At 36.5% G+C, this 27,833-nt stretch overlaps 3 protein-coding genes, 2 non-coding genes and 1 pseudogene across 7 annotated transcripts; 5 read left to right on the plus strand and 1 right to left on the minus strand.

The window, feature by feature from the left end:
* The first annotated feature begins 861 nt into the window (after positions 1–861).
* LOC103326554 (UDP-D-apiose/UDP-D-xylose synthase 1) lies at positions 862–4,915 on the plus strand. Of its 3 annotated transcripts, XM_008228796.3 has the most exons (9): positions 862–1,263; positions 1,362–1,454; positions 1,619–1,727; positions 3,088–3,202; positions 3,294–3,427; positions 3,515–3,616; positions 3,702–3,794; positions 3,894–4,029; positions 4,117–4,670. In XM_008228796.3, exons 4-9 carry the CDS (start codon positions 3,103–3,105, stop codon positions 4,230–4,232), a joined length of 681 nt encoding a protein of 226 aa, XP_008227018.2. In that variant the 5' UTR covers positions 862–1,263; positions 1,362–1,454; positions 1,619–1,727; positions 3,088–3,102; the 3' UTR covers positions 4,233–4,670. The 3 variants fall into 3 exon arrangements, 2 of the variants coding, with proteins under 2 accessions (XP_008227018.2, XP_088909778.1); XM_089053652.1 differs by lacking the exons at positions 862–1,263; positions 1,362–1,454 and adding an exon at positions 4,707–4,915 and having other exon boundaries at positions 1,687–1,727; positions 4,117–4,264; XR_016127495.1 differs by lacking the exons at positions 862–1,263; positions 1,362–1,454 and adding an exon at positions 4,707–4,915 and having other exon boundaries at positions 1,688–1,727; positions 4,117–4,283.
* LOC148921542 (UDP-D-apiose/UDP-D-xylose synthase 2 pseudogene) lies at positions 988–1,672 on the plus strand (annotated as a pseudogene).
* A 1,392-nt stretch (positions 4,916–6,307) lies between the features above and the next one.
* Positions 6,308–6,380, minus strand: TRNAR-UCU (transfer RNA arginine (anticodon UCU)). The gene has a single exon. It is a non-coding gene; the product is annotated as a tRNA-Arg (tRNA).
* A 2,587-nt stretch (positions 6,381–8,967) lies between these two features.
* On the plus strand, positions 8,968–13,006 carry LOC103327554 (Phototropic-responsive NPH3 family protein). Its single transcript, XM_089053520.1, has 4 exons — positions 8,968–9,719; positions 10,044–10,113; positions 10,636–11,844; positions 11,943–13,006. Exons 1-4 carry the CDS (start codon positions 9,670–9,672, stop codon positions 12,510–12,512), a joined length of 1,899 nt encoding a protein of 632 aa, XP_088909646.1. The 5' UTR covers positions 8,968–9,669; the 3' UTR covers positions 12,513–13,006.
* Positions 13,007–18,869: 5,863 nt separating this feature from the next.
* On the plus strand, positions 18,870–18,951 carry TRNAS-GCU (transfer RNA serine (anticodon GCU)). The gene has a single exon. It is a non-coding gene; the product is annotated as a tRNA-Ser (tRNA).
* A 149-nt stretch (positions 18,952–19,100) lies between these two features.
* LOC103326567 (protein RETICULATA-RELATED 1, chloroplastic) lies at positions 19,101–24,269 on the plus strand. Its single transcript, XM_008228812.3, has 7 exons — positions 19,101–19,696; positions 19,832–19,930; positions 20,213–20,433; positions 21,422–21,491; positions 21,772–21,851; positions 22,987–23,051; positions 23,876–24,269. The coding sequence occupies exons 1-7, from the start codon at positions 19,172–19,174 to the stop codon at positions 24,067–24,069; spliced, it is 1,254 nt and encodes a 417-aa protein (XP_008227034.2). The 5' UTR covers positions 19,101–19,171; the 3' UTR covers positions 24,070–24,269.
* Positions 24,270–27,833: the final 3,564 nt, after the last annotated feature.

A 27,833-nucleotide genomic window follows, 5' to 3' on the forward strand; every position in this document is an offset into this window, starting at 1 on the left:
CCACACGCTATTATGAATCTAAAATATGGTAATATGATTTACAAAACGACTCACTCTTATCTATATTAATACTGTATAGAAATGAAGTGTGTGAAACATTTTTATTATTATAAATGTGGATGCATAACTAAGAATGTTATATACGCTCACATATAGATGACAATAGCATTTTCTATGTTTCAACAATGTCAAGATTGCTAGATTGCATTGTATATATAGCATTTGAGGGACGTATTTCGATCGTTTGTTCTATTATGCAATTATTGAGTTGCATATTAAAAATCAAAAGGTTATAGTAGAGATTTGTAGCATTATTTGCACCCAGTTTTAAAGTTCGACTCCCCATTCTAGCTCAAGTCCTCCCTCCAAGAATTAACACTCCTTCGTAACACAAAAGAGTTATATTGTATTTTTGAATGTACTACTATTTTGATCAAAGAAGTAATAAGAAAAATTTTATTTTAAAAACTGGAAGGAAAATGAATGGTTTTAGGAGAATTAGTGAATCTACTTGTCTTAAACATTATTGATCACATTTAATAAACAAAACCCATTATGATTGCCATGAAGCAATAGGCAGATCCAGCTCTAATCACCCTGGCAATTTCCAAAACTTCTAAACCGTTCCTCATATTGATCCAACAACTAATGACCTTCCGTGAGAGCATATGAGATCCAATCCCAATAAAATTAACAAAGTTTTCACGCCAATCCACTGCTACCAACCCCAGAATACTAACACGACACCGCCACACATGGCCAATCATAGAGCGAGTAGCATGTGCAAGTAAAAACGAAGAGTGTAGGTCACTGTCTCCTTCCCTCCCTCCCAATCTCCCTTTAAATACATTCTGACCTCCCATTCTCCTCTTTCATATTCTTCTTCTCTTCTTCTCGAACCCCAAGAAATCTCTACGCTCTCTCTCACAACCTCTTCTCACCCATTTTGTCCAAATACCCCACATACCCAGAACGTCGTCGTAGAGAATGGCGTCGGTGGCTAGAGTAGATCTAGACGGCAGCGCAATAAAGCCGATAACGATATGCATGATCGGAGCAGGAGGGTTCATTGGGTCCCATCTCTGCGAGAAGCTGATGTCAGAGACCCCACACAAGGTTCTAGCTTTGGACGTCTATAATGACAAGATCAAGCACCTTCTTGAGCCCGAAAACGCGCATCCATGGTCCGATCGAATCCAGTTCCACCGACTCAACATCAAGCAAGACTCGCGCCTCGAAGGCCTCATCAAGATGGCAGATCTGGTATAACCCATTTTCTCTCTTCTTGTTTTCTTGACGGTTCTTGAACATTTTTTCATGGTGGGTTGGGTTTTGATGGTTTGAATTTGTGGGTTTTGCAGACCATTAATCTCGCCGCGATTTGTACTCCGGCGGACTACAACACTCGCCCACTCGACACCATCTACAGCAACTTCATTGACGCTTTGCCTGTGGTGGGTTTCGGCTACTACATTTCAATTATTGTGTTTTTTTTGGGATAATGAAATTATGGGGTTGATTGCGAAATTTTTGATTTTGGGTCGTTAGTGTGGGAATTGATTGAAAGTTGATGTGGGTTTTTCTTACATTTTTGTTTTTTATGAAAAAATTTCGTTAGGTGAAATACTGTTCGGAAGAACAACAAGCGGTTGATTCACTTTTCTACTTGTGAAGTGTATGGGAAAACCATTGGAAGCTATCTTCCTAAAGATAGCCCTCTTCGTCAGGTAGCCCTCTCCCTTTCTTGTCCACCTTTCTTTCTTTCTTTCTTTCTTTCTTTCTTTAATGTTTTTAATGTTTTCTTGGGCACGATTCAGATCTGTTCTTTTCTTGACGTTTGTTTTATGATAAAGTTCTCCATTTTGCATAATTCAGATGGTTTGATTGCATTTTTCTGCTTTTGGGATCTACAATCATGTGTCGGTGGTATGGCATTAGACTGTAATACTTAAACATGTGCTTGAATTTGTGATCTGATCTGATACTGACATTTTGTTGCATGCATAACAAATTTGGATTCCTTAAGATGGGTAAGCCTGAAATTAGAGGCCCGAGGGACTTGAGAGTGAAGAGCCAAGTCTGGTCCGACCTTTTATATATACTTATGAGAATATTAATATCATAATATAATTATAGTTCTTATTTTATCATTTTCCTAGTTTCTTATTATATAGTAGTCCTTTATTTAGGTACAAATAGTACTGGGTATGTTAAAGTGTAAAGAAAGTGCTGGGATTGGACTTGATCCTTTTCCTTGGAGTGGCGCTCAGGCTTATGAAACAAGTATAAGGCTGACCTGAGCAGGCCAGGCCTAATAAAGATATCCTATCATGGCATCAAAGCCTGGCTTGACCCCAGCCTGCCCGTTATCCAAGTGCATGGCTACTATTTTGTTTCAGGAAATGTCTTTGAAGTTTTAGTGTTGGAGTTGTCTTCATTTTGTTGGGTACCAGCATCTCCTATGTTTTGTGTGCCTTCTCATCCTAATAGCAGCATCTCATACGTTTTGAGTTTCACTTTGTCATATCTCATATCTTTGGGGGTTTGTACAATTTTTGGATATGGTTCTTGGGGTCCAGGAAGTCTATTGTAGATTTTGCTTATAGCAACTTTAGGTTGTAAGGTACCGGCACATTGGTGGAACAGAGTTTGAGTGTTTAGATGGATGGAGCAATTTTAGTAAATTGGGCCTTGTAAAAGCAGTTGAAAATAGTGATATAGATTTGTCTAAAGAACTCTAGATTTTTTCACAAGGTATGTGTGCTTTTTTAAAAGCAACATTTGTGATATGATTTTATCAGTTGCAGCTCACCTGTTATTGCTAATTGGAAGTGAACACTTTTGCCTCCTTTTGGAAAGGGCGAAATGAAAGAACTCTAGGAAACAAAAAGTATTGTGTCCTATAGATTGTATGACAATTTATTTGTTTCTTTTGGCTCTCTAATTTTCCTGTGATATGATGCTGTCTATGTTTTCAGTTTGTAATATGGTTTCTTCAGATTAAGTCACTATTGCATTAAAGCTTGTTGATGCTGTATGATTTGATTTTGTTAATGGAAAATTTACTTGTGTGCTATGTTTTAATAGGATCCTGCATATTATATGCTTAAAGAAGATGAATCCCCCTGCATTTTTGGCTCTATTGAGAAGCAAAGATGGTCTTATGCATGTGCAAAGCAATTGATCGAGAGGCTGATTTATGGTTGGTGATCTCCTTCTTTTACTTTTATCTGGCTGTTCATGAATTGGTATTTGTAATGTAGTCTTCTGATTTACTTTCTTCTTGTTTACAGCTGAGGGTGCGGAAAATGGTCTTGAGTTTACCATTGTGAGACCCTTCAACTGGATTGGACCTAGAATGGATTTCATTCCTGGGATTGACGGCCCAAGTGAGGGTGTTCCAAGAGTTCTAGCCTGCTTTAGTAATGTATGTGCGAAATTAGTTGTAATATTCCCTATTTATTTGGTATTTCATATTTGTGTTGTGACCACATCCTGCTTTTCTCTGTTGCAGAATCTTCTTCGACGTGAGCCACTCAAGCTTGTAGATGGTGGCCAATCCCAGAGAACTTTTGTCTACATAAAGGATGCTATTGAAGCTGTTTTGTTGATGATTGTAAGTTATAAGAAAAACATCTCTCTTTTCAAATTAATATTTAGCATGCAAAAGAAGTTGCTCATCAATGTGACATCTTCCTCAGGAAAATCCTGCTAGGGCCAATGGCCACATTTTCAATGTTGGCAACCCTAACAATGAAGTTACTGTTAGGCAGCTTGGTGAAATGATGACTGAGGTGAAGAATTGTCTTTGATATACCCTTTTTTCTTTAGTTTATTAAGTTGGATTAGCAGTCTTATATTTGGATGAGGATTGATGTTCTTGCATATTGCAGGTCTATGTTAAGGTAAGTGGTGAACCAAAACTGGAGACACCAACCATTGATGTAAGCTCTCAAGAATTCTATGGAGTGGGATATGATGATAGTGACAAGAGAATTCCTGACATGACTATTATCAATAAGCAGCTTGGTATATATCTTTCTTGTACCCCATCTTAAATGTAAATGAGCTCTGACTTTGTGCCATTCTAACTATGTAATGTGCTATGAATGACAGGCTGGAACCCGAAGACTTCACTATGGGACCTGCTTGAGTCGACCCTCACCTATCAGCATAGGACATATGCTGAAGCTGTCAAGAAGGCCATCTCCCAAGCATCTGCTACAAGCTAAATAAGTATGGCTTTGGGAGGATTCTTGCTTAGGTGTGCTGTTGTTTGACAGGTGTTCAAAATTCTTTCTAAAGAAGTCTTCAGATGTATCTTAATGTCTGATTTGAATATATAGTACATTTTTTCGTCTTACCAGTGTCGTTAGTCAATAGTTCATGGTAGAGGTCAACAGTTTGTGCTTTGGATATGCCTGCAGAAAATATCTAGATTTCATTAGGGAACTATATCATATTACTGTAATTTGTCACCAGAGCTTTTGCTGCGACATGCTGCGGGCTATATAGGCCACATTATACAAGTGAAGTTGTTTCTGTTTCTTTAGGGGAATGCTTGCCATTCCTCTATTTTGTACTAGGGTGTTGTATTCATTTTCGATAACCCTCGCAGGCTCTTGTAGGCTCTTTTAAATTATTATTTATTTATTTATTTATTTCAAGCATTCTGGTAATTCTACTGCTTTTGTTCTCATTTACAGGTAAAAAAGAGAGGATAATTGAGTACTGTTGACTTGAGAAAGTTCCACTTATTTAAAATGCAGTGGTATATGCCTAAAATTATTAGTGAGATTTAATACAACGAAATTGTCCTATGTTCCATTCGAATTTGTTATGATGTTCTAAACAATTGTAGAATCTTGGCCAGTATGATGTTCTAAAAAGGTAGAAGCGGTTACTATCAGGTTAACGATCGAGTACTCATGTCATGTGTAATTAATTATCCAATCATTAGCGCAGCTAATGTGTAGTTAAATTGCCATTTTCACGTACCTGTTTTATTTCTTCGCTCGCCATATAATCTAAGTTTTGAAGGGTAAATTCGCTCGCCATATAATCTAAGTTTTGAAGATAAATTTACCCCTTTGCAAAATTACTTTTAAGGATTTGGGAAAAAAACCTCAACTTTGATTATAAGGTGGGTGAGCAAATAAAACAGACGGGTGGAAATAGCAGACTCTTTCCAATGTTCTTCTTGGTAAATTTTTTTAAAGTAGTAAAACAAAAATGAAGAAAAAGGGGTGGGAGCCTACCAGCTCCTCGTAGAATGACTTGCAGACGTCTTAGGTGTTAACTTTCATGGCACTTTGATAGTATGTTTGAGTCTCCATCCTTATAATTTAGACTATTATGGCACTTTGATAATGTGCGTGAATCTTCATCCTTGTAGTTTAGACTACCGTTTGTATTCAAAAATAAAAAAGAGTGGGGAGAAGTGTGGTCGGTATCAATTCAATAGCCCATGGGCGGAACCAAGGCAAGAGCTGTCGTTAGCTAGTCCAGGGAAGGTTTGGCCAAAAATTAAATTAAATATACATACACCCTAATATTTTAACTATTATATATATATACACAATTTCAACACCGATTGTCATAGTTAGAGGTCTTCCACATTTGTATTTGTTGTCAAAGTTTGTCCCAACATCAATTTGTCTCCAAAAGAGAAGCATTATTTTAAATGAAATTCACCCTTTCGTGAATAATATGGCTCTAATTTTTTTTTCTTGTGTTTACAATTAGCATGATTTAATGTATATTTTTATTTCTAGAAAAATTATAGAAAATGTAAGTAAAAAAAAATTTCATTAGATTTTAAGCTAATAACTTTAGCTAACCCACCCATTGAAAAATTTATGGTTCCGCCCTTGCAATAGCTCTTATTCAAAAAGAGTTATTTATAAATAAAATTTATTATCCCATGTCTTTTGGTATGTTAAGATGGAGAGGAGAAATTGATTAAAAAATGAAAATCATCAACAAAAGAAAGAGAACGCTCTCCCTTCAAATGTAGTTGGCAGAATCTCTGATACTTTTTTTCTTCTTCTTTCTTTCCAACTTCTACTTTCCTTGTGAAGAAAAGAAACAGATACAATCATAGACACATATGATTCAGTTTTTTATGCAATCCTAGGTTTAGAAACAAATGTTATGTATGATTTATAAAAAAAAATATTATTGAAAAAAAGGATATTACCCAAATTAAAAACACGTGGCGCTGAGGATAGTTCAGTAATTTTCATGGGTTACAAAAATGGAAGGCATTTATATTAATATTTTAAAAACATAAAATAAAATAGAGAAGCACACCCGGTGGGACTCGAACCCACAATCGCCTGATTAGAAGTCAGACGCCTTATCCATTAGGCCACGGGTGCCTTGCGATCGCTTTTGTTCAGTTTTCGTATCGAAATATATTTATATAGCAACCACAGTCCACAACTGCGTGCGCTGTGTTTTTGGCCCAACACTTTCGGCTAAAATGGTTTTCAATTTACTTATATATTCCCAAATTTTTTTTTTCTTTGGTGAGAATATATTTAAATCTTTTTTGTAGTTACCTATAGCATTATCATTTAAACCGTATGCGGGCTCATGTAGGATCAGTTCAGGTTCAAGTACTGCGATTAGTGAGAGGTTAGTGGACAAGCAATATATAATCATGTGCCCGACCTCTCGCATTTACCCTTAATACACTTTTGCATTGATCCTAAAACAACTCTTAACATATTTAGCTAGGGAATAATAAATTCCCACTCATGCCAAGAGGGTAGCGTTACATAATTAGCTAATGTCTTCGTACTCTGGTGGTTGTTTGTGACTGCATCATTCTCATGCTATTAGAATTAATGTTATCTGATTCTTCGCCCATATAATAAGACAACTAGATGAAGTGGGTCTTTTTTTTGTTCTTTTGTTTTATTTTTATTTTTATACAAGCGATATTGAAGAATGTGGGTTTTTTTAGCATGAGATCGAGATTTGCAATTAAAGGGCATTTTCCACGGGGTTGGATGAAGTGGTTTTATATTGATGTAAAACTCACCAAATCAACAGCTCAAAATTTGTATATGCAATAAACACCGTGCATATGCCATGCTTAATTGTCATCATCATAATAGTAACACGACCATATACAATTAATTATTTCAGCTAATTACTTATATTATCTACTTAATTCTCTTTACTTATTAGACTCTACATGCTAATTAGTATAATCATATACACTCTGTCTAACTCTAACATTGTGATGCTAATAAATGCATTATTTTCTATATTTTCTATATTTTTATATTTGGTTTCTGTCGAAATCATTCCAAAAGCGCAGTCTAGTAGAAAATAAGAAAAATCAAGTAATAAAACTCTTTTTAATTAACTTTCTCCTAAAAAACTAAATATAAAAAATATAAAAATGTAATAATAAAATTATCGGATTCATAGTGCTCATTACTGCTCTCTGGTTCTGTATATAGATAATGATCATTATATGCACCTACCTACCCTCATTAAACCAACCTGCTCATATAATCTACTCATGAACAAGTGGAATTAATGTTTGTGCATGAGTGCATTTGTTGGGCTTGGGGATCGTAAATAGAACTATTGTTGTAGAAGTCTCATTTTGTTGGGGATGTTTCAAATAAATTTATTTAAGGGATATTTTGGCGGGCCCATTCTGCATAGTTTTTGAATGATCAAACCCGTTTATTTTTTCACAAATCATCATTGAAAAGATTAAGCAAATCGTAAACCATTAAGACATAAGTGATAATGAAATAAGTAGACCAACACAGTTTTTTAAATAAACACTAGAATAGCTACCTACCTTCTAACCATGCTCAAACATCTGATATGGGTGCTTTTTTGCATATATGATCTATGAATTAAGACATGAAAATTTGATAGATCATTGAAATACAATGCGGAATAGACTCTGCAAAGATATTTTTTTAATAAACATATTTAAGAGATCTCTCAACTGGAATTTCCTTGATTATTATTTTAGCAAATCAACAATATCAACATAATATCCTATTTTGCCATATCAAGACTGTTGGGTTATTTGTTATCGATATATATGCAACAATTTCAACACTACCAACAATATGAACAACAAAATATCGAAATAATATCGATATAATGATTTAATTGAGAACATTGCCACATTAAAAATCCCATTTAAGAGAGGTTTTCCCATCAAAGGAAATCCCCTCAATTCAATCTTTATGATCCGTGGCAGCTAGCTATAGCCCAGCTGTACCAATCATTTTCATGTCTGGCAACACATGGACATTTTCTGCAAGGATGATAAGGACTGTGTCAAACATCAGGAATTAATATAGTAATAATAATAATAATATTGGTATGCAATTTAAACCGATTTTAATTTTCGTTTCTTTCATATGAGGATTTGTTTGGGCTATTAATTTTGATTCATCTACACTGTATATATAATAGAGCACCCTTTGTCAATGTGCATAAAATGTCAAATATGTAGTCAAATTTGAACACGTCTATGTTTAGTATAAGAATAAAAAAACACATTCACACCACATGAATTATATAAGTCGTGACATAAACAGGATGAACTCAAAATTTCAAATTGAGATGACCTAAATTTACCTTATTTCGAAGGATCACGAGTAAAACGATCTTATGAGTAGGCTCGAGTGGGCTATATCATAAACCCTTGTTGCAAATTGTCGCTCCTAGTAAGTCTAAATTTAAAACTAAATGAAAAAACACTTCTACCCAACGTCACATGTAGGACCCGTAGAAGTAGTTACAACTCCTAAAGACATTCTCTAGGTTTTTTTATTTAATTACGAAAGAAAAAAAGACATTATTTTATTATTTTTTATTTTTTATTCACAGCAACACTGATACAACCAGAAGAATGATGTGCTTCGGGTGGGTCCCATGCCCCACACTAACAACAAACACTCTGCAAAACCCTAGTTACTCGGATGAAAATGAAATACCATGGAGTCAATCTTCCACGATCAGGCAGACACCACGCGTTTGGGAAAATCATTGCAGGGAAGCTGTTTGACAAAAAGCCTCAGACAAACCACATTATTATTAACCTTTGTCTCCAAACCCCATTATTTCTCGGCCGGCTAATGCCCCATCGAGTCATCGACGGCTGAGTGATGCTTTCGCTTCGATCTCCATTGCCATGTTCCCACACATGCCGGCCTCTTGTGCTTGTCCCATTTTAAAATTCACTTGCTTTTCTCTCACACTTGGGACTGTTTTGGCGTCGTGATCTGTGCATCCTTTTCTGGGTTTTGATTATAGAATTTGAAATTGTGTTGGTTTTTTTTTTATGGTCCCATGGTATTTGGTGGTAGTGTGGGGTTGGGGTTTTGCGCTTTGATGAAGGGAGAGAGTAGAGGAAGTCATAGCTGTAAAGGCGCACTGGTTGGTGTTTGGGCACACGACGTTTGTTTGACTATGCTGGACTTGGATTCCTACTTACGTTGCTTGGCATCTTTAACCTCTTCTTCTTTTTTCCACTTTTGATTAAAGAAATCGTTACTCGGTCTCTGTTCTCCACCCAAAATGAAGCTACTGTTTGGCTAGAGAGAGAGAGAGAGAGAGAGAGAGAGAGCCATACAGAGAGGGAGAGAGAGAGAGAGAGGGTACTCTGTTCCCGCTTCAACCATGCCTCCAGCTGGGAAGGTTTCAGAGTTTCGCAAAGAAGGCAATGACTGGTACTCTCTCTCTCTCTCCCCTCTCTCTTCTGCATACACTTCCAAGCACAGAAATACAATCCCAATTGTTGAAAGCTTTAATTCTCATCGTTATTGTTCTTTTTGAGATTGAATTAAATGGGTTATTGTTATTATGGCCCTTTTAAGGCCAGAGGCCAGAGTCTGATTATATTTTAATTACAGCCTTCACTTCCATAGTTCAATTATAATTCAGTCTCAATACACCTTTCTTTTTTGTTTTAATGAAGTTTGATTTTTTCATTGAATTATATATGAAAGAGTTGGAGAGACTGATTGATGTATTGTGTTTTTTTGCCCCGCAAGGTTTTGCAAAGCGGGATTGCCAAGTGATATTACTGTTGTGGTGGACGGCGTGAGCTTCCATCTTCACAAGGTATGCACCTATCATTTGCTGTGGTGGGTTTTGGAATTTTGGGGATTTAGAATGGATAGGAACTGATAAAAACGTTTGGGTAATTCCCAAACTTCAGAAATAAGTTGTTGACTGGCTTGTTAAGATTATGCTAGATTTTTCATGAGCTTTTTGGTTTCCCTGGTAGTTGGTGGTGCACTATAAGCTTTCAATATATGTATCCCTGACAAAAATAGAAGGTATTTGTCGAATGGAAGCCGTGTTTTAAGTGGTTATTTTCCCCCTGCTATCTTTTTAAGGATGATTATATTCTGGAAATTAAAGCATTAAATGCTAGACATGTTGTTGATAGCTTCATTTCACTGTTAGTGATAAACTGTTATGTTATGTTTCTTAGTTGAATTTTTCTGCATTGTTATCTGTTGTTGTTGTCTCTCCTGTCTTCCTCCTTTTAAGGATATTTTTATAATGGAAAATATTGTCATAGCTGTCACAGTGAATTTAAATAGGGCTTATCACTTATGACAATTCATAACTGTCCAGTTTCCTCTCATATCAAAATCTGGGAAGATAGCACGTATGTATGAGGAGTCTAAAAGCACACGTGACAAGATTTTCACTGCACTTCTGGAAGAATTCCCCGGTGGCCCTGACACATTCCTCATTGCAGCTAAATACTGCTATGGTATGCGGGTTGAATTGACTCCAAGAAACATAGTAGTGATCTACTGTACAGCAGACTACCTTGAAATGACAGATGAGTATGGAGAAGGCAACTTGCTCTCAAAGTCAGAGAGTTTCTTCCATAAGAATATACTTCACAACTGGAAAGACTGTATCTTGGCACTTCAAAGTTGTGAGACTGTTATCCAAAGGGCAGAAAAACTTCACATAGTAAACAAATGTGTAAATGCTCTATCTGTGATGGTATGTACAGATCCTAGTTTATTTGGATGGCCTATGATGATGTATGGTAGTTTGCAGAGCCCTGGTGGAAGCATCCTATGGAATGGAATTAACACCGGAGCTAGAATTCGAAGCTCTGAGTCTGACTGGTGGTTCGAAGACATCTCATACCTCAGTGTGAGTTTGTTTGAGAGACTTATCAAGACAATGGAAACAAGGGGTATAAGACCTGAAAACCTAGTGGGTGCTGTAATGCACTATACCAGGAAGTACCTACCTGGTCTGGGACGATGGCAGGGTGGACAACATGGTATACCAAGAACAGTTACAAGTTTTAGTTTGACACCCATTGCCCTTGATCAAAGGGTAGTTTTAGAATCCGTTGAAAAACTTCTTCCCCGAAAGAAGGGGAAATCATTTTGCCGTTTTCTACTTGGTCTACTTCGTGTGGCATTAATTTTGGGTGTCAGTGAAAGCTGCAAGGATGCTTTGGAGAGGAGAATAGGAAGGCAACTGGAGTTGGCAACCCTAGATGGCCTTCTGATTCCTACATATTCAGATGCTGACGCGTTGTATGATACTGACTGTGTTGAACGGATAATCCATCATTTTATGTCGTCAGAATCAAAGGTCACACCATTTTCTCCATCATCATTTGACATGGAAACATCACCATCATCAAGACCATTACAAAAAGTTGCAAAGTTGGTAGATAACTATATTGCGGAGGTTGCTTCAGATGTGACTTTAAAACCAGTAAAGATACGCTCTCTTGCAGAGGCCCTCCCAGAATCTTCAAGGACTTTGTTTGATGGCTTGTATAGGTCACTGGATATATACTTCAAGGTTTAATTTTGCTAGACCACCTCTTGAGAGAAAAACTGCCTTTTTCTTATTTGTTCAATTTTTTTTGAAGTTTTATAATGCTGACTGCAATTTTTCAGGCACACCCTTGGCTCTCAGATAAAGAGAAGGAAGAACTTTGCAGCATCATTGACTTCTCGAAACTCTCTATTGATGCCTGTGCCCATGCATCCCAAAATGAAAGGCTGCCACTTAGAGTTGTTCTTCAAGTCCTGTTCTTTGAGCAGATGCATTTGAGAACTGCTCTAGCTGGTTGTCTTCATGGCTTGGAAACTGAGAGTGGCCCTGCAGGTCCTGTGACTGTCCCAGGTGACATGGCTGGCCAGATTATACAGAGGGACGGGTGGGTGACTATGGTGCGTGAGAACCGGGTTTTAAAGGTGGATATGGAAAAGATGAGATCTAGAGTCGGTGAACTCGAAGAAGAGTTTAGTAAAATAAAGCAAGAGATGAAAAAGGTGAACAAATCACATAGCTCTCTCAGTTCTCCTCGTGTGGTTGCCAGGAGAATTGGGTGCAGTCTTCTTTCGCGACCCTCTGATGCTAAACCAGATACCATTGAAAGTACTGGGCCCTCCCCAAGAATATCAGTTGAGCAGGCACGCCCGTCCCTGCGTTCTAGACACAACAAAAGTTTCTCGTTGTTCTGAGAGCTAGTATAAAGAAATTGAAGTCATGCCTCGATACATAGAGGCTCTGGTTGGTTCTCAGAAAACATGTGAGAAAGGAATCGGAAATCCATAAGCAGGGCCCTCGTTTCCTTCACGTTTCTGTTAACCAACCAGAATTCTTTCAGAGGTCTCTGAACGGAGGATGGTATGCAACTTACCCATACTCACAGAAAGTATTGTTCTTTTGAAGTTGGATTTTGAGTAGAGAGAGAAATTCTTTTCATCTATTGAGAGGGGAAGTCATCAAAGGATGAACCATTGTAATTTAAGAAAAACAAAAATAGAAGTTATGATTACCTGTTATAGAATGCTAGTCCCATCTAAAGGAAATACACCTTGTTTCACATAGAGGAAAGAAATGTTTTAGTTTCTATTGTTTAAAGTTAGTTTGTTCTTGGGTTTATACATGTACATCTTTAAGAACCAAGTTGTAACTCATAAGTTTGTGAAATAGTGGACAACTATGTTTGAAATTGCGTGGCTTTCTTGTGTCCTTTAAATTTAGCATGTAAATTAGAAGAACTTCACAAACAAACACTAACGGGAAATTCTTGGCAAAAGTTCAGCAAAGTAGGTGAGGACTGATGTGTTAGTTTTGATGATGACTTGGCCACTTACACTTAGTCAAACACTACTTCCATAATCAGACTGGAAGCATCTGTTTGGAGGAGGATAAAATTTTGGATTGAGAATCTTAAACCATTCTATAAAAAGATGCTCTAATTAAGAATATTTTCAATCCTCAAAGGAAGGAGAAAATTAAAACAAGATCATTATCTCCTTATTACTTATCTGGAATGGAGAGAATGAGTATTGAACTTTGATTTTAGGAGTTGTAAGAGGCAGGGGCGGATCTTAAGCCAGGGCAGGGTAGGCTACTGCCTACCCAAAAATATTTCACTAAAAAAAAACCTATATATAAGCTATGTAATTGATATCCATTCCATGTGTTGGTATACACTCTTGCCTACCCAATCCATATAAAACCCACAGCACAAACCCACTCAAACTTTAAAAAACTGAAAAATTATAACCAGCCCATGTTATGAATGGCCCATCAAACTTTAATAAAAGAAAGAATATAACTTAAGCAGCCAAATAGTGGTTGTGCAGTGCAATTCCAGACAGAGTCGGGAGAGCTTCTTCTCAATGCAAGTCTTGGTTGTGCTGTGCAATCGTGGACACTGGACAGCCTCTTCTCTTCTCTTCTCATATACAAGGAAACAAGTATTCTTCTTAATCTCTTCTCTTTAATTATCTTCTTCTATTGGGTTATTCCTAAAATAAATGTATGCATCTTAGTTTTAATTTTAATTTGAAATTGAGTTTTCTAGGGTTTAATTAGGAATGAAATATAATTTGGGGATTTTGTTGAAATTAATTAGGTATTAATGTTCCTGATATGCGTTCTCGTTATATGATGGGCACACGTCGTTCTTGTCAACAAAAAGATTTTATTACAGTTGAACATTACCATAGCTGATGAATTCCTTGCTGATTGCATGATTCTCCACATTGAAAGAGAGTTTGTTAATAGTATCGATAATGAAGAGATAATTGAAGAATTTAACATTTCTAAGCCTCGTAGGGTACAATTTTAGATTAAAATAGTTTAGTTTTTGTGTTGCATTGCATTTACTTCTTGTTTTTTTTTGTTAAGCTTTTATTTATGTATAGATATGCATATTTGAGGGTAAGGCTCATTACGTCCCCCCTGACTAGGTGTATCTTTTTATTTTTATCAATAAAATTCACTCGTACCGTTGAGTTTTTAAGGTAAGTTTCGCCTACCTGACTTTTGAATCCTGGATCCGCCACTGAGAGGCATGACTATCGCAACACTAGAACCAAGGTTTTGTGTTGATAGTGCAACTCCTTGAGCATGATTCCCTCCTGATGAACAAATGACACCCCTAGCTAATTGTTTCTTGAGAGCTTGGTCATCATATTGTAGGCTCCTCACAATTTAAAGGAGAAGATATGCATGGAGTGGGAGTTAATTCTCCCAATTACATGCTTTTAATTTTAAGCCATAAGTTGAAAAAATTGAAATAAAAAATAAAAATAAAAATGTGTCTTTGTGCAAAGAGATTTTGATATATGAAAGCTTTTTTTAATTATTATTATTATTAATTAGGAGAATGGAATTCAAACTTGGAATTTCTTCCAACATATTGAGAAGATAAGTACCATCAAATTGAAAGCTAGTTGGTGATATATGGAACCCTTGAAAGGTAACCTTTGTCTACATAAAGTTCTTTGTCGTGCCGACCCATTAAATTAACTGGATCGTGTCACGTCGGTCCATCTATAAAAAAAGTATGAATCCAAGCATAGTCTAAAACCTAAACCCACATTAAAAAGCTTAGTGCTCGGGCCGGACCAAGGAGACTAAAACATACCAAGACTTAGGCCTAGTTTGGGATTGCTGCCGTTTTAAAAAAAAGCTGCTTCTGCTGTGCTTTAAGAAGAATCAGCTGTAAAGTAAAGCAGTTAAACGTTTGGTAAACTGTAATTTTAAAAGTGTTGTGAGTATGAAAAGCAGTGTCAGAGTGTTTGGTAAATTTTACCGTAAAAGTGCTGTAACTATTTATAATGACTAAAATGGACATGATGCTGAAAATGCTTTTTACTAATCTGTTTGGTAAAAAATAAAACTGTAAAGTGCTTTTATACTTTTCTCCCTAAAAATTATATTAATCTTTGCTTAGAGAAAAGAAAAATTCAAATTGAATAAACTCCAACAATGATAATTATGTATTGAATAAATTCCAACAAAGATAAAGAGATCACCACGGTAGTAGGTTCATACACCATCCTTGATATTGAATAAGTAATAAACATTTTTTTAAGGTTTGAATTGTAGCAATAAAAACAAATTGAAACTAGGCTTAAATAAATGGAAATAAAGAAAATGTCTAAGAAGATGCATGCATTAAACTTGCAGCAATCTTGTTCCTTAATGTTTCTAGTTCTTGTGCTCCAGGCCCTTGAGTAATATGATATTCTTCTTGTGCATCACCCTCCATCTCCATTGCATTTGGGTTGTCATTCACTTTGTCAAAATGAATATCACGTTGGGCATGCCTCCTTATATAGTTGTGAAGTGCCATAGTTGCATGTATGCAGATTATATAAACATATAATATTTGTATGAAGAAGAAGACGAAGAAAAATAAAAACCCAGTAGAAAAATAAAGCCCATTGACAACCAATGCAGGCCTCGCAAACCAGTAGAAAAATAAAGCACGTAGAAAAATAAAAATAAAATAAAAAAGCAAGAGTAACACGTATATAAAAAGTTTGAGAGATTGAAGAGATTGAAGAATCTACCATGTGAAAGAGATTGAGAAAGATTGAGAGAATGGTTGTCTCCTAACTTGGGAGGCTACGTGAAGATGAACTTTGGTGTTTGCAGATTTGAGAGAAATACGTGAGGATAGATTTCTAACCTAATAAGGGTATTTGTGGAATTGCAAAAATTTCATTAAAAGGAGCGCGCTGCTTCAATTAAAAGCAGCTTTAAAAAGCAACCCCGAGGTTGCTTTTAAAAGCTGCTATTAAAAGACCATTGCTTTTAAAATAAGCAGAATATTTTATTTTTACCAAACACCTTAAACTGCTTAACTTTAAAGTTAAGCAGGTTTTTGGGGAAAAAAAGCAATCCCAAACGGGGCCTTAATCAACTTACCACCTCAACCATCATGCTTGTTTTGAAACAATATAGGAATTTGAATTAAATATTCCAAAACTTCTCCTAAACTTAGAACAAACCATTGACAAAACAGTGATAAAATAATAATAGCTAGCTATAATCTTCCTGTAGGGGCTTTTTCTTAAGCTACAAATGTCTTTGAGCTGCCGTAAGGAGGAAACTGAAAAAATTGTCCCCTGTGTCTGAGATCGAAAATTAAGCTCCAAAAATGCTTTGAAAGGGCAGTAGAGCCTTAGGAAGCATCTTGGTTACCTTCACCGACTAAAACAACAGCAACTTACAGATAATTTATGCATGCTTACAGATAAAATTTTGAGCTTGGCATGAAAGGCATGTGGCGTAAAAGCAAAATCAACATGAGTTTAGCACTAAGAGGAAATTTAGGCTTGCTTTGAGGGAAAAGGAAGTGGTAGGGTAAGAAAGGGGAAGTTTTGTGAGAGATTTGGCTAAGAAAGAGGGCATAGAGAACATAGTTCTTCCGGCAATTTGACAGATGCTCTGTCTGCTAGAAGAGAAGAATGGAGAAAAAAGTGAATAGTGCACGAGGTTGCTGGGTTTTTGCAAGAAAGAGAGGAAGCTTGCTCTTCATATGTGAGTTGGATTTGTTAGGTAGGATAAGCCTCAATTTATAGCCGCTGGAAACCACCAATTTTCAAGAAACCCTAATGACTTCTACCCATTTTGGCTAAGCTTTTCCATTCTTTCTATCTCCTCTCATGGCTTTGCCATTTTTAATGAAATCTCTTCTATCTATTTGCACCAGATCAGAGTTTTTGAAGCTCAAGGCCCCTTTTTCCCGTAGCTATCTCAATGGCAGACTTCCATTCCCAGCCATCTCTTTTATTGCTTTTTTTTTTTTCATGGCCAAGTCTGATGGGAAAAGGAGTTGGGATAAATATGTTGGTTCGAAGGGTGCTTCTGGTAGCTCGCAGGCTAATATCCCTTGGTTCCTTGAATGTTTCTTACTTGGAACTTGCTCCCACCATGTGCTGGAACCTCCAACAGCTTTGTTCAATGAGCCCTCTGACCCTCTCTTCGTAACTTCTATTTTTTCTAGCAAGGGCTGAGGTTTTTTGTGACTTATTGTAGAGTTTTGCATGGGCCAAGATGGTTCATTAAATAAGTGGGCTATTTTGTTAAACATTGGCCTTTGAGTCAATAGGCTATTTGGGGCTATTTGGGCTATTTCTTTTCCCTCTTGTGCTCACCCACATGTTTGGGCATAAGAAATGGGCTTGAGTCCCGAGGCTCCCAAGCAACCCGAGACTTTCCATTTCTCGGCCCATCAATGGGCCTCATGTTGATTCCTTACCGTCCATACCACAACCCACTCAAGCAAGCCCCAGGTATTTGAGCAGCTTGGGCCCGCTTAGGCTTGGAGCGTGGTTGGGTGTGGAATAATAATTCCTTGCTTGGCATGGCATGTCGCTTGGCGCGCTTTAATTTTATCGTCCTTAAAGAAGGACACGGTTATTAGTTTAGCATGGGCTTGTATTTTATAATATTATTTCAATCCTTGGCATGGCATATCGCTTGACATGCTTTTAATTATTAGGGAGTTTCACTAAAACACCAAAAATGGGGGTTGAAATTATAAAAAAACCCAAGCACTATTTAAACATATAAACACACCCAAAACCCATCATTACACACACTCAAAACCCATTTATAAACACACCCAAAAAGTTGACTTTGGGGTTATTTTGGGTGTGTTTCTATGTTTAAATAGTGCTTGGGTTTTTTTATAAATACATGTCTAGGATTGGGTTTATTTATAAATTTGTATAATTATTATGCTTGACGGGATAATTAGCATGGATTTGCAAAGATAATGCATTTTATAATCTTAATCTCGATTCCTAGCATGACGGATTATTTATTTGGCATGACGCGTGGAGTGTGACTCGTGCATGGCGGATTTTTGTGTGCTCCAAGTCGGGTTTTTTCTCAATAACGTATTGCGCTGGGCCAAGCCGTGGATTTTTTTGCCCTCAACACTTCCAACCAATGATGGATTTGAACCTATTGAACTTAATCATTTGAGCTCAAATTGACATGGCTCATTGGACTTATTCATCTTAGCATGGGCATTATGTGGGTTTTGTTTTATGATTAATGTATGAGTGACAAGTTTGATTTAAAATAAAAGGAATATAGCCTTTAAGTTTTTAGTTTATAATATGCGAGTCAAATCGTTATAACATGTAAATAAATGAGTTAACTAAATATTGATATCTACCACAATCAAGTAAACTAGTTGGGTTAAAGTTACCTAGTATTCGTAGTAGGGGATAGTATGCATAACTTGATTTCCACTCATTACCATATCTAACTTGTAAAATTTTGGAGAAAGTGAGAATTTTGTTTCGAGATAACTAAAGTTCAACTCAAGCCCAACATTTTATTACTTATGAGTGTTCAAACATTTGAAATTCTCAATTCCAATATCATAAACTCAGCATTCAATAATACTTTTTTTAAACTTTCTTTAGTAAATATTAAACAGTATATTCCTTTATTTGTTCATATACTATTGTTTTTCGTTATTTCTTTTCTTTATGCATCTTTAAGTTTTAAGAAAGCAAATAAGTAAGCATCTCACTGTAAGGAAAACATCAACCGTCGCTTTGGCCGAGTGGTTAAGGCGTGTGCCTGCTAAGTACATGGGGTTTCCCCGCGAGAGTTCGAATCTCTCAGGCGACGATTTCAATTTTTCATTTTAATTTCCTAAAACTTTTATGTAGCGGCCCAAAAAAGAAGAATGTTTTGACAGCCATTCACCTGTTGACACGTGCTCCATTTCCATGGACAGAACCGCACGTAATGACAATCCCTTCGGTCAAATTTTCTTGGGACTTCTCTTCGCTGTTTTTTTTGGGTCGAAAAGACTTCTCTGCGCTTTTGTGCTCGTAACTTACGAACAATGTCAGTCTGCTCGCCACCACCATCGCATTCCCACCTCCCAAACGCCGTCGTTTCGAACTCCGTCCCCGAATTTAGAATTCCTCTGCAATGTCCCCAAAACCCTAAACTCCATTTCGAGCTCACAAACTCCTTAAAGCTGGTGGCTTCACGCCATTCCTCGTTTCGTAACCGCCGGTTCTATCTCAATTGCGCAGGATCGGAGACGACCTTTGTTGCGGGACAGAATGGTAATTTCACGGTGGCAGAAGCTAGGGTTTCTGAGCCGAGAATAGATGGCTCCGGTGGAGGCAATGATGGTGGTGATGGTGGAGATTCATTTGGCGGTGGAGGAAGAGGTGGAGAAGGAGAAGGAGATGGTGGTGATAAAGGTGGGGAGGGAGATGAGTTTGGGCCATTGTTGAAGTTTGATGAGGTAATGAAGGAGAGTGAAGCTCGGGGCGTGAAGCTTCCTCAGGACATGGTTGAGGCTGCGAAGACTACTGGGCTTCAGGAAATGTTTCTTCAACGCTACTTGGATTTGCAGGTTTAAAGTTTTGCCTTTGGTCTCCATTTCTCTTGAAAAATCTTCAGATATATGGTTTTTGCTAAGTTGCTTATTGGGTTTCTAATTTATATATACACACACACACACACACACATATATATATTTGAATTTCAGGGGTCAGTTTGGCCACTGGGCTTTTTGATGAAGTACTGCTCTATGCTACGAAATCGTATGCTGGCTGATCCTTCCTTTCTTTTTAAAGTTGGGACAGAGGTTTGTTTTCGTGATCTTTCTTTTTGGTAAATCTTGTTTTTGAGTAATTTGTGTTTCAAGTCAAGGGACTGTAAATCATTAGTGCTCGTGAAAGAATTGTAGCTCTGCATTTTTCACTGTAAATATCAGTAATTGAGTTTGTGGGTCGTTGTTTGCATTGGTGATAGTCCTATGAATTCCATTAAATATACCTTGCCTTCAAATTGGACCATTACATTTGATAGTTGTTGATCTTGTCGAATACTGAAGAAATTTCTCTTCCTCAACTCTTTTGTAATGCAGATAGTCATAGATTCTTGTTGTGCAACATTTGCAGAAGTTCAGAAAAGGGGAAAGGATTTCTGGGCTGAGTTTGAGTTGTACGCTGCTGATCTTTTGGTTGGAATAGTTGTTGACATTGCTTTGGTTGGCATGTTGGCACCCTATGCTCGAATTGGAAAGCCATCAGTATCAGGAGGATTATTTGGACGCCTGCAACATGCTTGTGCGGCCCTTCCTAGCAGGTTAGCACTGCAAGGCAGCAATTTAGGAACTAATATTCTGCTGAATTTTATCTTATATAATATGTCCATAATTACTGCGCTTGACTTGCGTGTGGCAAGAGCTCAACAAGTATTGATATTGTATTATTTACCCCTAATTTAGTCCATCTTATCAGTCGCCTCTTTTCTATTTTTAATTAATTTAATTGGAAATGTTAAAAATAGGACACATACCCAGTGGAAAAAGGACCTTGTGATGAATTTTTGGAAATCATTAATCTTTCTTCATCATTCAGCTCTTCTTTGATATCTAGAAACTGTTAATGTCGAAGTTTCTTATCCAATTATGTTGACCAGCATAAATTGGTATCTTTTGATTCCTCCTATGGTTAGATAGGCTCTCTTGTTGGATGCACGATCATCATCATTTGTATGCATCAGACCTATTGTTGGCTCCTAAAATTTCTCTATATCTTCTTTTGATGTCATTGTTTTGCACATTGCAAATCTGCTAGAACTAAACGTTAGCTATTATTTTCACAACCTCATTGCATGGTTTAGTACAATGAGGATCTAGTTACATTTTGATACTGAATTTGTCTGCTTCCAGATACTTGACTCAGTATAAAAGGGTTTTCGGTGACTTTGAAATAGGGGAGTATCCGCAATATATCTCTGATAACATGAAGAAGGATATTGATCTTATTGTCTCTGTTCATTGAAAGATGATGAAAGATGTTGTTTCCCATCATTATTCTTTAATTACTCTTTTGGGGCTTACAATAATTTGTAGGCCCACTTGTGCCCCCATGATGAAACCACATGACTAACTAGCAGTCACTTTTCCAAATGTGGGACTCAGGGCTGCCTCTTTCTGACCTCTTAACTTTGTTCTTATCGTATCTCCCACAGTTGGTTTCAAACCAATGATTCTTTCTAGCATTCTTCCTTCGTGAAGCTTTGGATGATCTGAATAAGTTAATCACTGTACACTATTCCTCATATGCAGTGTCTTTGAAGCTGAAAGGCCGGGATGTAAATTCTCAGTGAAGCAGAGAGTAGCCACATACTTCTATAAGGTACAAGATCTTAATATTAATGTTGTCTTATTCTTCCTCTTATGCTACTGACAAGTTATTATTGGTTAGGTGCCCTCTGGGTTGTAAATATTGAAGAGAATGCCCCATCGAGGGATGGAGTTTTTTTAACTTTTCTTTATTTTCTAAACGAAATTCCTGTTTAATGATTCGCGCTTTTTTCTTTACCAGTTTCCTGTACCATTCTTATTTCTCTACAGCCCAAATCTGGGTTCTAGTTGTGCTATGTTTACCTTTAATTGATTGGTACGTGTTGGTCCAGGGTGTGTTGTATGGATCAGTTGGCTTTGTATGTGGTCTTATTGGACAAGGAATTGCAAATCTTATCATGAATGCCAAACGGTATGCTTTTCTATCTTTATAATTTCTACAGTATTTGTCCCTTTTTTGCCAGACCTTAGTCTCTCTTGGCTGGTATCCACTGTTAAATGTATCTTTTAAGTACGCATACTTCTATATACTTGAAAGAGAGGGAAACACATGAGACCTGAGCTTTAATGTGATTTCATTCTCCTCTTGAATTTTGAATAATTTGAAATCACTGAGAGGTACATTTTCTTTTGTTTCCATTCAGGCTCATCTACCACCTCTTCAGGTTGACCAGAAAATGAAATTTTGTTTATTTTCTTTAAATTAATATCAGAGTGAGTTGGTTAGATGAAGGTCTTTTCCTGACCTGCAGGGAAAGGGGGCTTAAGTCGTTTAAATCTAGGTGCAAAACTAGATTATCTTCAGAATACATTGAATGGAACTTCTACTAGAATCATGCATGAATATTATTTTACCATCAAGTTCATTGATGAAACACTCATCATGTTGCCTGCCAAGCTAGTGAGAAAAAAGTGTCTTGGGAACATAAATCACTAAGGAGAATACGACCCTCCCATTGTAATCTGTTCTTCAGCATTCAAATTATGCATCTTTTTCTAGTTGTTTCCCTCTTTGTAATTTATACTGAAAAACCTGAATTGGGTTTTTGGTCGTTTTGAATATTTGAAGTGTCAGGTAGTTTCTGTTATATATATTGAGGGATCCCTCAAATAAGCTTATTTGAGGGACACCTTTGTAAGGGCCACTCCATATTGTATTTCACTAATTCAAACAGTCTATTTTGTAGATACTCATTCAAAGATCATCTCTACAAAAAATCACTTGAATCCAATATCATTTGACCACTCAATTGAATTATTAAAATTTTAGTACTTTCTTGAAGCACCGTGTTCATTAATTTTGTTGGACACAATTGGATATCGAAACGGTTTCTGATTTGTCTAATTTTTTGCTAGGATGATCTATGAATGCAGACTTAAAAAATCGATGGTTTGGATCGTTGAAAAAAAATTCGTACGGGACCCTTAAGGGTATCCCTCAAATATTTATTTGAGGGATCCCTCAATAGAAGGGGACTGACTGTAATATATATATATATATATATATATATCTCTCTCTCTCTCTCATATATATTTTTTTTCATCAGGAGCATAAAGAAGTCAGAAGAGGACGTACCTGTGCCGCCTCTTGTGAAAAGTGCTGCTCTTTGGGGTAGGTCCTGTTCTTTTTGTTCTGATTTCAATTATTCACCTCATCAAGTTTTTTTATTTTTTTGTGAAGTCTAAAACCTTTATAGTCATTGCACTGTTTACTTTTGTCCATTTATTATGCAAACGGCTCTGTCTTCATACTGACATCAAGGAATAAAATCTAAACTAGAAGAATACATAAACATAATTGAACAAATAAATCAGATCCTTGTTCTGGTTTGATAAATCCGAATGAAACTTCAAAGTTTTTAGTAAAGAAACTTAACTATTAAGCATGGAATTTGATCGTTCCATAAATAATTAGTAGTGGTTATTTGCCTTGGTGCTCGTTTAGAACATAATTTAGAGAGCTTTTTTCTAGAATAAAAATACTCTGCACATACATAAATTTGATTTCTTGACTAAATTATAAAAATAAAATACTTAAACCATTGTAATTGATAAGTATGTATGTGTGTCAAATAAACATGTATATTAACAAACAGTGCCTTAGTTGTTATTCCTGTAGGATGGGCTATCCAGGATAACATTTTCTGTTTAATGTGATACGCATCTTATGATATGGGAATGTTATTATATGATGCTTGCGCACAACCTTTGTTTCTGCAATCTGCACTTAAAACGAAGAGCACAGTATATTTCTGCCATTTGATTCCTTTTTTCTGATATCGTAAATGGAGTCGATCTCAATACTTTTGACTTCACAATACAGTTTTCTTTATAACGTTATTTTCTAGCGTGCTTGCACTAAAAGATAACATTGATGTAGTACGTAGTACAACCTCTGTCCACTTGTTACGCTAATTGTTTTGCTCTCTGAATCAGGTGTTTTTCTTGCTGTCTCGTCCAACACTCGTTACCAGATTGTAAACGGTCTGGAAGGGCTTGTTGAAGCATCACCGTTGGCAAAGCGTGTGCCACCTGTTGCAATGGCATTTACCATAAGTGTACGATTTGCCAACAATATCTACGGCGGTATGCAATTCGTAGATTGGGCTAAATTGAGTGGAGTGCAATAGCAGCAGCAATGCATACTAATTAATTACCAACTATAGAGTGACAGATTTTGCTTCCGGTTCTCAAATGCTGAATGGTCGTGTATGTTCTTTATATTTTTGACTCAGATTTAGTCTGCTATAGATCACCCCCAAAAGGAGGGGGCTAGATCATTTTGCTGGGGGCTTGATAATATATTGCTTATGTTAGTGATAAGAAACAATGCCTTGTGTTCATGAATCATGCATCTTATGATCTGCCTCTCATCTACCTCTATCTTCACCGAACCATAGTAATCATAAACCCCCGATTCCCTGAATTGAAAACCTGGTAAGACTTTCATTTACCATGGATTCACAGCCACTGGCTTGTGGCAGAGCCTTAAAGACACCCTTTGATTTGTTTGCATCACCCAACATTGTACCCACGCTGCGCTTATTATTTTTTCTTTTTATCAGGTTGTGGTTTTTAACTAAATGAGTTGTGTTTGGGTTGAGCTAATTTCCACATGATATACACGTACAAATACATGATTTGTAGCTAGGTCTAATCCTAAACTTACCAAGTCATTTCGTCTGTATTTTTTTATATGATTATGATCAATGGCAATAGCCTATATGGAGTTCCTTTGTTGGTAGATGGATGGAGTGAATGCCAATCAAACGGATATCTCATCATTTTTGGATCGCAATTGTTGATGTCTATTTTATTACTTAAAATAAAAATAAAAATCTCCGTAATGCTTCAAGCAACTACATTTGTGATGGAAATTGATCTAATATCTTGATGAAGTAACCTTAATTTGTGGGTTATTTTCTCTGCACTTGTGAGAGCTTGTAGTGTATAAACCATTTACCTTTACGCCTTAAGCCACAACAGTTCGAGCATTCTTCTCTCTTTTTGAACTTTCTTGTATCAAAAGAAAGAGATAAATGCTAAAATGTGATTAAAACACGACGACTAAAATTGGAAAATTAAACAGTGACCAAATGTGAGTTGGGGCAAAACATATTGACCAAAAACTTCATTTAAATCTTTTTTACGATTATGTTATGTACATACTAATAAGATTTATTATTTGTTGTAAAAAATGCAATAACTTTATTTGAAGTATTTTTAAATAGAAAATGACTAGATTATTGTTTGAATTTTAAAAATTGAAACTTAAAAAAAAAAATCACTATTTTATTTATAAAGAAAACATTAAATTTTAATATATATATATATATATGTATATTATTAAATAAAAGAAATAGATAGAAATATAATAATATTATGTGTTTAAAAAATAAATAAATAAAATTGTATAAGTGGGCTTCGGACCAACATGGCCCATCACAAGCCTCAGGTTGACCCAACTCATTATGCCGAATTACCTTATTTTGCCCCTTTCAAAAATACGGATCATGCTGTGTGAGGCCTTACTTAATTAGGCCGTGTTCATGCCGTACTCGGGCCGGCACAAAATTACCTTATTCTCCCTCTTTCTCCTCCACCTCTACCTGCTCAGAGATCGCACTGCCGCGACGAAAACCAGGATAACAGAGGCGAAACCCTCGCAGGTTTGTTTCAGATTCCGAAGATTTGAGCTTCAGACTCAGAGACGCTGAAGATGATTATGAGGATGTGGAGATCTGCTTCTACTTATCGCAACCTACGCAGACACAGAGGAGGTTTGCCTTTTCTTGAATCTAGTGTTTTCTTCAACAATTACTTGGGGGCTTTGTTTCATTCTCAATGTTTAGAGCGAAGAAAATATAAAAACATATGCAAGGCTCGGCATTTTGAGAGCAACTCAAACTCACCCGAAATCGCTGATCTTGAGGACGCTTTGAATTTGTTCAATTCGATGCTTCAAACGCGTCCTCTGCCTTCAGTTGTCGATTTCAATCCATTATTGGGTCAAGTTGCGAAACTGAAACATTATTCTGCTGCCATCTCTTTGTGTAAGCAAATGGATCTGTTGCCAATTCTTCCTAATGTCTCTACTCTAAACATTATGATCAACTGCTTTTGTCATCTGGGCCAAATGGGCTGTAGCTTATCGGTCTTGGCGAAGTTGTTCAAGTTTGGTTTTCAACCCGACGCTGCCACCTACAACACTCTAATCAAGGGCTTCGTTATGGAGGATAGAATTTCTGAGGCAGCAGCACTTTTCAGTAAAATGCTGGAGGACGCGCCCTCATATTCCTTTACCAAATTAGGACATCCTAATGCCAGGACACATATCTTTACTCATTTAGGACAACCTAATGTCAGGACGTATACGGTAATGATTAGCGGACTTTGTAGCAAGGGCCGAATTAGTGAAGCGGAAAACTTACTTACACTAATGAAGGAGAGAGGTTGTTCTCCAAATTGCTACACCTACAACACACTTATCCGAGGGTGTATCAATAATAAAGAGACATCAAGGGCGTTCAGACTTGTTCAAGAAATGGCAGACATGGGTTTCTCTGCGGATGATTCAATCATGAAATGGGTAGTTGATTTATTGTCTAAGGATAAACTAGATCCTGAATTGGTTAAACGTATTTGGTATTTTAAATTATTTTACACAATGCTTAAACCCTAAGAATCACTCCATATAGAAGCTAGCTGTGCTTCAGAAACTTCTTTTCCTTCATTTTTTTTTGGGTGAAATTGGGTGGGGGGTGAGGGGGTTACTTTTCCTTCATTTTTCCTATTAAAGTTGTGTACTGTGCTTTAGCAATCTTACAAGTGCCTTGAGCTATTCTACCTATTCAATTGATTTTGAGATGGATGCCTAAATGCCTAAATTCTTCTTATAAGATCAGAGCATGTTCGCCCACACGTGCTTTCACCCAATATAAGTTGTCTATGTGTTTGGCTCATAAAAAGGTATCTAATTTTACATCGTTGTGGTATTATATAATGTGAATTTGCTTTGTTTCTATTTTAGGTTTTGAAAACAATCTTAATTTTGCATCATTTTGATGATACCCGCCTAATGTTGAGAGAAATATCTTACTTTGAAAATGTGAGTTCTTGCAAAATTGCCTTTTATGGTATCAAACCATACTATGTGTCTAATAATTACGCGTACTCCCACGTAACTCAATATGCATTGTTCATTGTTAAGGTTTAAATAATGTCACGTGAGGTGGCGTATTGAGAGAAATCTCACATCGAGATCTCACATTGAAAAAGTGAGGTCTTGCATAATGGCTTATAAGGGGTTGAGATACTTAAACTCATTCACATTACAAAAAATATTAGTCCTGATATTCTTTTGATAAACGAACACATAAGTATTGTCATTCCAAATTCAAGATGAAATTTGCCCATCAATTATCACTTCTAGGTTTCTAATAATAAATTTTGACCCAATATTACACATAAATCTATTGAAAAAGAAAAGGAAAAAGAATATAGAAAACCCATTATAACCCCCAAAAAAAAAACATTATAACAGATGTGACCTTTTGATGTTTTCATGCGAACCTTCAACCTTCTATTAACCATTATTAGAGCAGTAAGCATATGCAATCAAATCCAATATCAGCTTGCATAAACAAATTCTAGAGAGACCAAATATCAGATGTACTAGCAAGAAGAAAGCAGTTCTATTTGACCAAGAACTCTTTACGATTCTATATACCCAAAAGAAAAAATAAATCATATCTAGGCTTCTATGGAAATATCCAGTCCACCAAGCATTACTCTTGGTATCTGAATGTTGACTTCAACTTTCAACAAAAACTCTGGCCTGCTTAATTTGTTGTTATAAAGTCCACTTTCGTTTTGCAGCAAATGTATATGCAAT

The sequence above is a fragment of the Prunus mume genome, linkage group LG1 (assembly GCF_029339155.1).
Source record: "Prunus mume cultivar Tortuosa linkage group LG1, ASM2933915v1, whole genome shotgun sequence".
NCBI classification, from domain to species: Eukaryota; Viridiplantae; Streptophyta; class Magnoliopsida; order Rosales; family Rosaceae; genus Prunus; species Prunus mume.

Excerpts from the sequence above, each read along its gene's own strand:
- LOC103326554 (XM_008228796.3), top strand. The coding sequence starts at position 3,103 with ATGCTTAAAGAAGATGAATCCCCCTGCATTTTTGGCTCTATTGAGAAG. Across the intron at positions 3,428-3,514 it reads TTCTAGCCTGCTTTAGTAAT|AATCTTCTTCGACGTGAGCC; the intron begins GTATGTGCGAAA and ends TCTCTGTTGCAG. Across the intron at positions 3,617-3,701 it reads AAGCTGTTTTGTTGATGATT|GAAAATCCTGCTAGGGCCAA; the intron begins GTAAGTTATAAG and ends CATCTTCCTCAG.
- LOC103327554 (XM_089053520.1), top strand. The coding sequence starts at position 9,670 with ATGCCTCCAGCTGGGAAGGTTTCAGAGTTTCGCAAAGAAGGCAATGAC. Across the intron at positions 9,720-10,043 it reads CGCAAAGAAGGCAATGACTG|GTTTTGCAAAGCGGGATTGC; the intron begins GTACTCTCTCTC and ends TTGCCCCGCAAG. Across the intron at positions 10,114-10,635 it reads TGAGCTTCCATCTTCACAAG|TTTCCTCTCATATCAAAATC; the intron begins GTATGCACCTAT and ends ATAACTGTCCAG.
- LOC103326567 (XM_008228812.3), top strand. The coding sequence starts at position 19,172 with ATGTCAGTCTGCTCGCCACCACCATCGCATTCCCACCTCCCAAACGCC. Across the intron at positions 19,931-20,212 it reads TTTTTAAAGTTGGGACAGAG|ATAGTCATAGATTCTTGTTG; the intron begins GTTTGTTTTCGT and ends TTTGTAATGCAG. Across the intron at positions 21,492-21,771 it reads TAGCCACATACTTCTATAAG|GGTGTGTTGTATGGATCAGT; the intron begins GTACAAGATCTT and ends GTGTTGGTCCAG.